The 6,899-nt window shown below is 41.1% G+C and overlaps 1 protein-coding gene across 1 annotated transcript; it reads left to right on the top strand.

The window, feature by feature from the left end:
- The first annotated feature begins 10 nt into the window (after positions 1 to 10).
- On the top strand, positions 11 to 6,594 carry tspan31 (tetraspanin 31). Its single transcript, XM_047602419.1, has 6 exons — positions 11 to 200; positions 2,178 to 2,345; positions 2,940 to 3,020; positions 3,104 to 3,241; positions 3,515 to 3,625; positions 4,938 to 6,594. Exons 1-6 carry the CDS (start codon positions 138 to 140, stop codon positions 5,010 to 5,012), a joined length of 636 nt encoding a protein of 211 aa, XP_047458375.1. The 5' UTR covers positions 11 to 137; the 3' UTR covers positions 5,013 to 6,594.
- Positions 6,595 to 6,899: the final 305 nt, after the last annotated feature.

Consider the following 6,899-nt stretch of genomic DNA (forward strand, 5'->3'; position numbering starts at 1 on the left):
CAAACGCTATCGGCCACGCCCCCTCGCTGCTGTTGGTGTGAGAGACGTCATCACCGCTGCTTTCAGAGACACTCAACAGGGATTTATTTTTCACTCCTACTCGTTTCCCGGACTTGGCCGATAGAGGTTCTTCGAACATGGTCTGCGGCGGTTTCACCTGCTCCAAAAATGCGCTTTGTTCCCTGAATGTGGTTTACATGGTGAGTGTACACAGCGGGTGCTAAGTTTTAGCTAGCCTAATGCTAACTAGCCTCAGAATGAAGAGGCGTTATGGTGTCGAACAGCTAGCTGGTAATTTAGCTACATCCTGATGATCTAACTCTTTGCTTCACGCGTCTCTGGCCTCGACCATCAAAGGATTATTGGTATGTATCATATTCAGATACTCGCTTGTTAGAAGCTTAACCTCAGTGGCGTTGCTAACTAGATGGAAATGTAGAAATTAGTAGCTGCTCCTAGCCTTTTAGCTATCCTGTTAGCTGTCGCCATTATGCGTATAGAGGCTGGTGTTAGCTGTGAGGCCGGCTGACCTACAGTGTTAAACTGATGGGTTATCTCATTCCTGTTATCAGTCGCTCCGGTGTGTCACAGCCAGATCGACCCGGCTCATGTGTGTGTCTCTGTGGCATGTGTCATGTGAGCTTTAATAGTCAACACGTTGTCCTCAGCTCAGTCAACATAAACTCACTGATGCCACAAAATAGCAAGCGGATCAGGTCTAAAAATAATCAGGTTTGTGGTGAAATATTACAAATATCTGTTTGTTTTCTCGGAATCAGCTTTATTGGCCTAGTGTGTGTGCACATACGAGGAACTTGACTCCGGTCACTTTGCTCAGTGGTACAAGGAAAAGCACTTAAAAAAGCAATCTGTAAATCTCTTTTTAGATTTCGCCGACATGGATCATGTTTTCAGAAGTACTTTATATAATACAGGATCGAAAATACCTCTATCATTAAATAGACCCTCATATAGTTACTTACCACAGTTATATGCCTCTGTGAAATAACTGGCTATTATGTCAGACTATAACATTCCTTCAGGTTTCCCATCAAGCTTTCACATTGTCTGTTGAGGGGAATTTAGTCAACACTGCAGAAACTCTGTGGTTATATGTATTGCTAGGCTGTTGTTTCTGGTGCCACTCATTGCGTGATCAGTGTTGCTTATATTGCATACCCTGTTAGCATCGTTTCCCCTGTTGATGATGGATAGTGTCTCTTGCCCCATTTCTGCTGTGTGTTCATTTTTTTGTTGCCAAAAGAGCTCAACTAACCTTTCAGGTCTCCATCATTAAAACACAACTAAATTATCTGGTATTATTTACAAACAGTATATTGAGTTTTGCACTGTTGGTTAAATTTGAATAAAAGCGTAGGTTAATCACAGTGGTCGTGTTTGTTTTGTTTAATAAATATATATTTAAATGTCGAATGGTGATCCTAATGCATAATGTAAATTATTATTTTTTGCAGCCCTTACATTCTTATTGCTGTATATGCACATAGGGGTTTAGTTACCTTGAAGTCACAAAGGTGGGTTTCATGTAAGTGTTGTTTTAGTTTGACTTAGTTAGCATTTACTTGACACCCTGTAGCTTTTTCCTCCTGATTCCCCTTAAGCCTGCTGTTTGTGCAGTGCCCACAAACAAACCTGTGCAAAGTACTTCAGGGAGCTCGTTGCCCCAGTCGTCTCGGTCTTGAAGGACGTGCGTGAAACGGACCCGCCCTGCCAGAAGACTTTGGAACATGCACCCACTCGTGTTGTTGGCAGCTGAGTCACTGCAACTGTCACCATTGTGAAACTGCATGTGCTGGCATATAATCATAACAGGCAGAGGTGAAACAGGACAGGTGTGAAGACAATTCCTACTTGAGCTTTAGTTGTGTTAGTGACGTTGTGATATAGTAAAGTGACTATTTTCAGACTGGGCTTGGACAAAGAAAATATTCCCTTAGCACTTGCAGTTCCACTATTATCACACATTTTTTAGACAACCAATGTACAGGGTAGTTAGCCTTCTTTGTCGCACACTGGAGACAGCACTAGTGTTAACAGGATGAGTGTTGTTTGTGGTAATTTAACTGCATACTGTGACTGTGTGATGAGCCCTGATCCGTCTGACACACACGGTCTCAGCTGACTCCAGTTAACTTCCCTCCCTCTGCTCCCTTCAGCTGGTTGGCCTGCTGCTGATTGCCGTAGCAGCATGGGGGAAGGGGTTCGGCTTGGTGTCGAGCATCCACATCATCGGAGGGGTCATCGCAGTGGGTTTCTTCCTGCTGCTCATCGCCATCGTTGGACTCATCGGAGCAATACACCACCACCAAGTCATGCTGTTCTTTGTATCCTTTCGCAGAAAACATGTGAAAGTCTAAGCTCCAGTGTGTCTGTTCTGTAAACTATGAAGGACTCTCTACAGCTAATATGACTGTTGTGGCTCAGGGTGGATAACCAGACTCTGGCTATCTTGGAACAACTGACTGTAGCAGTGTACGAGATAGATTTATTAACTAATGCTGGCTAGCCAGTTGTCTGCAGATATCTGGCTGATGTCTTATCAGTGCAAACAGTACAGAGCAGTTACTGTGCAGACGTGTAGTTTCTACCCCGTCTGTCTTTAAAGAGACATTGAAACATCTAAGATCTCTGCCAAGATAAAATTATTCATAATGACTTCATTTATAAGTGATGCGGGTCTTTTTTTCTCGCTCCGCTATTTTTTTACAACAGTTTTATTAACGGGAAATGTTTTTGTATTAGAGGAAGTGGGCATGTTTTCCAAGAGTTGAATATTGACGATTGTGAGCGTCACTTTATGTGAAGTGGATAGGAATAATGTGAATCTAGGCTGTAGGATCAGATGTCTGATTTGTAGCTGCGTCCTGACGTAGAAAATATGTGTATTTGTCGTTGTTTCTTTGACTTCTTTCTCTCAGTACATGGTGATTCTGTTCATTGTTTTCCTCTTCCAATTTGGAGTGTCATGTTCCTGTTTGGCGATGAACCGTGGCCAGCAGGTGAGCTAAAATGCTGCGTATTTAAACACTTCAACACGTATGTTTGTGCCTGTAAATAAATTCTTTTCGCATCTTTTTCTCAGGAAGGGCTTCTCAACTCTACCTGGAAGATGTTGCATAACAACACCAAGATAGACCTGGAGACTCAGCTGGACTGCTGTGGACTGCTCAATGGCACCGACACCCAGATGTTTATTGACGATTTGCAGGACTGCCTCGCTGTGAGTCTTAAATATCAAACCTTTTTAGTTGTGTGCACCAGTGAAGAAAAACACAGTTCAAATGCACACTTTAACTGTGCTTGCACACTTGTAAACATTGCAAAGTATTTTGCAATACTGGAATAGGAATTTACTTAAACCACGGAAAGTAAAAGTTGGTTGCTTCATGTTATTCTCAGAATAGAGTTAGGAGCGATTACTGACTTATCTGACAAACCACTGACTCATCCTACTGAAGGCTGAACACTTCTTTTTTTGTGTCTTTCACTCCAGCCATGCAAAAAGACCGGTTCTTGTGTGACCTGCGGGTTTAAGATGCTGAATCATGCAACAGAGGCTCTGAAGATCCTCGGGGGCGTCGGACTCTTTTTCAGCTTCACAGAGGTAAACATCTGATCTCCAAACACAAACAGTGAATGTCCTGAACACCCGTATCTAGACTGGCGGTTATGTTTAGTCAGTCGGAGGTGTGAAGAAACGGTTCACAAAAAAGTCAGGTGACTTCAGATTGGTGGATAGTTTGATTTCCTGCTCAGTGCCCAGTTTTATCAGTTACCTAGACTGGAAGATATGATATGTAATGTATCTAATTGATATTTTTAATTAACTGCAACATAACGTGTCTTGGTTGAAACCGTGAAGACAGACCGTTCTTCCATTACGTGCGTCTATAGTAGCTGCACACTTGAGGAGTTAAGGTAATAATGATAAACTGCTGATAGTATTTGATGTCAGACCATCTCTGTTGTAAGTGTAGCAGGCTGAGCCAGTGTGTCTTTCATTTACAAAGCACCAACATCCAGCTTCCTGTCTAAAACTGACCTGATACGATCGCCTACATTATTTATGTAGGAACACACTCTCTCTGTCTTTTAGTTGTTTAAAAGCTACAACCAAAATAAATAGAACAGTTTTGGTCATTTTTAAAGAAGAATGTCAAACTTTTCTCCAAAGGCTGTTGCGTATATTACCTTTCTAATGAAGGCATCTGAGCACACCATTATTTCTGATGTTCTGTAGGCAAGTTTCTTCATCGAGTGGAATTCAGTAACCAGACAACAGTTGGCCTCAGGATTTTAAGTTAAATTTATTCCCTACAGCTGAGAACATTTGCGCTGCTCTCGTCACATAAGTAACATTGACCAGTTTCTCTTCCACAGCTTGTGAAAGCACAGTTTATGATTTAATTTAAATTAAAGCCCAACGGTGAACCCAAAAGGCTGCATTGACCTTTTGACTTCAAATATTAAGCATATACATTTTAAAATGCAAATAAAATTCCAATTTGTAAATAATATTGTATTTGTTTTAAAAAATACCCCTCACGGTACATCCGCTGTAGACTTTCTGCAGAAGCCGGGGCAACTACTCAGTGTACAAAAGTGAACCCATTACTGCTTAACAACCTGGGTATGTCGAGCTGCCAAAATCTAGACTGGTTGAGCTCACTGAGCATTGTGTGTGCTTCTCAGTTTGTTAACAAATAACTTTTGCTGCCTGCTAGTTGTCTGTCCACGTATCTGCTTTGTTCAGAGTCATTTATTCTGGCAGAGATCCGGTGTCCGTCTTTAGACATTACATGTGTGAAATGGTCAAAAATGGCAGATGTCAGTGAGTTCATGCAGGATCATCATCCATGGAGTAACGCTGGTTAGGAGGATATGTTTTCATGGCCTCTAATGTCCTTCACTCACAGATCCTGGGAGTGTGGCTGGCTGTTCGCTACAGAAACCAGAAGGATCCACGAGCCAACCCAAGTGCTTTCCTATAGTCCGTGGCATGCAGCCGAGGTCATTTCAGACACACTGGTACACACAGAATCATGCACATCTAGAGGCATACACTCAGGCATATAAATACAGAGTCACAACCACACAGAATGGACGAGCGCACACAGCACCTGATATAACACTGAAAAAAAACAAAAACACGCACACCTTCACCTGAGACTGAGAAACAACAACAACCTGTTCAGAGACGAATGCCAGAGCTGGATACTCATGTATGAAAGGATGACTTGTAATACTGAGAAGTGTGACTTGTTGGTATCGCGACCCAGCCTCGAGTTGAGTTCCAGGTTTCCCGATTGCAGCCAGCTATGTAAGAAGTGATGAGACATCTCTGCATGTGTCCCACGCCTGCACAGACCAACAGCCTCTCTTTGTCGAGTTCATTCCACACACCAAGCAAACGACTGTGCGGTGTCCAACAAATAACGTGTATGCACCTTGAAATTTTCCTCTTGTCTCTAATGTAGTGCCACCACTTAATATACTCAGTGCTGTCAGTGATGTGTACCCACACATGTCCAGTGTGATGTGATGAGAGGAGTTAGAAGAAGGCACATACTGGACATGTGGTGTAAAGTTGTTTTTGAAATGTATGTTAGTGTTTTTTTTTCTCTCTCTCTCTCTGATGCCACAAATGCCGCGATTATGGATAAGGAAGTGAGAGTAGGTTTTAGATAGCGTAGTTGCTAGTCATTCGGGTTCAAATATTTATGAACTGTAACTGAGCCAACTAACTTGTAACTTTCAGCGATCCCAACAGACTGCAGCTTCGTTCTTGTACATAATATTTAGATACCATAGTTGACAGAAATGATTTTCAGTGGGTTTACCATGTAGTTCCCCCTCTAGTTTAGAAATCACACGCAGACTCCTAGAAAGCTTCAGCGATCCACACTCCCTGTATTTTATCATGTTCTTCTGTGTCACTCGGTGTAGAAAAGTGGATTCAGGTACGTATCCTGTGTAACTGGAAGAAATGACAAACATGTAAAACATAAATAAGTGCGCTTTGATTTGGAATAATTGAGTAAATTTGGCCACAACTGCTTTTCGCTTGGTTAATTTAGTTTTAACAGTATTGATTGTGTGTTTTTGGTTGCAATTCTTCATTTTGAAAATGGTGTTTTCTTTTTGTGTTCTCATTTGCCATCAGCTCTTTTTGTTCATCAGTGTTAAATGCTTTGTAAAATATACTTGTTAAATATTTTCAGGACCTATTTAAGTTAAGTTTGATGACATTATGTCATAGCTTCGATATCTGCCGTTAAATAATTGCGCATTAATTCTGTTTTTAAGATATTTGTTTCTCTTTTTAATTACGTTTAACTTAAAGGACTAACAAAATGTAATGCTATGTCTTACTTGAGCCTGTCGACTTTACTGATGGATGAATTTCCTGCTGCTGGTTCTTGTTGGTGTAAAGAAAACATTTGGCAGATCTTAAGCATTATTATGCCATATATTACACCTCACTTTGAATTTGTGTGCACTTGTTATTCAAATGTATCTTGAATTTTTGAGACTTAATTTTCCAAATAATAAAACCTCAAATTGGAAACCGTTTTTCCCTGAGTCGTTATTAGTGTCCAGAAATGAGAGAGGTCTTCCTTCGTATTTTCATGTTAACCTTTGAAATGATCAGAACACTTGAGGATTAAAAAAATAAATGAAAGAATTTCTGACTTCAAATTCTACTCCGTGTCTCGGCCGAAAACTGATCATATTAATAGCAACGATCTTGTTAACTTTACAAAGAATCAGATTTTCGCTGCTTCATGAGTCATCAGAGAGTCGTTCTACTAAATGAACCTGCTGCTGCTGATGTATCATTGTGATGGTGGGAAACATGGCAACACGCGGAGAAGGAA

This window comes from Mugil cephalus, chromosome 1 (assembly GCF_022458985.1).
Source record: "Mugil cephalus isolate CIBA_MC_2020 chromosome 1, CIBA_Mcephalus_1.1, whole genome shotgun sequence".
In the NCBI taxonomy this organism is placed as follows: domain Eukaryota; kingdom Metazoa; phylum Chordata; class Actinopteri; order Mugiliformes; family Mugilidae; genus Mugil; species Mugil cephalus.

Excerpts from the sequence above, each read along its gene's own strand:
- tspan31 (XM_047602419.1), top strand. The coding sequence starts at position 138 with ATGGTCTGCGGCGGTTTCACCTGCTCCAAAAATGCGCTTTGTTCCCTG. Across the intron at positions 201-2,177 it reads CCCTGAATGTGGTTTACATG|CTGGTTGGCCTGCTGCTGAT; the intron begins GTGAGTGTACAC and ends TGCTCCCTTCAG. Across the intron at positions 3,021-3,103 it reads CGATGAACCGTGGCCAGCAG|GAAGGGCTTCTCAACTCTAC; the intron begins GTGAGCTAAAAT and ends TCTTTTTCTCAG.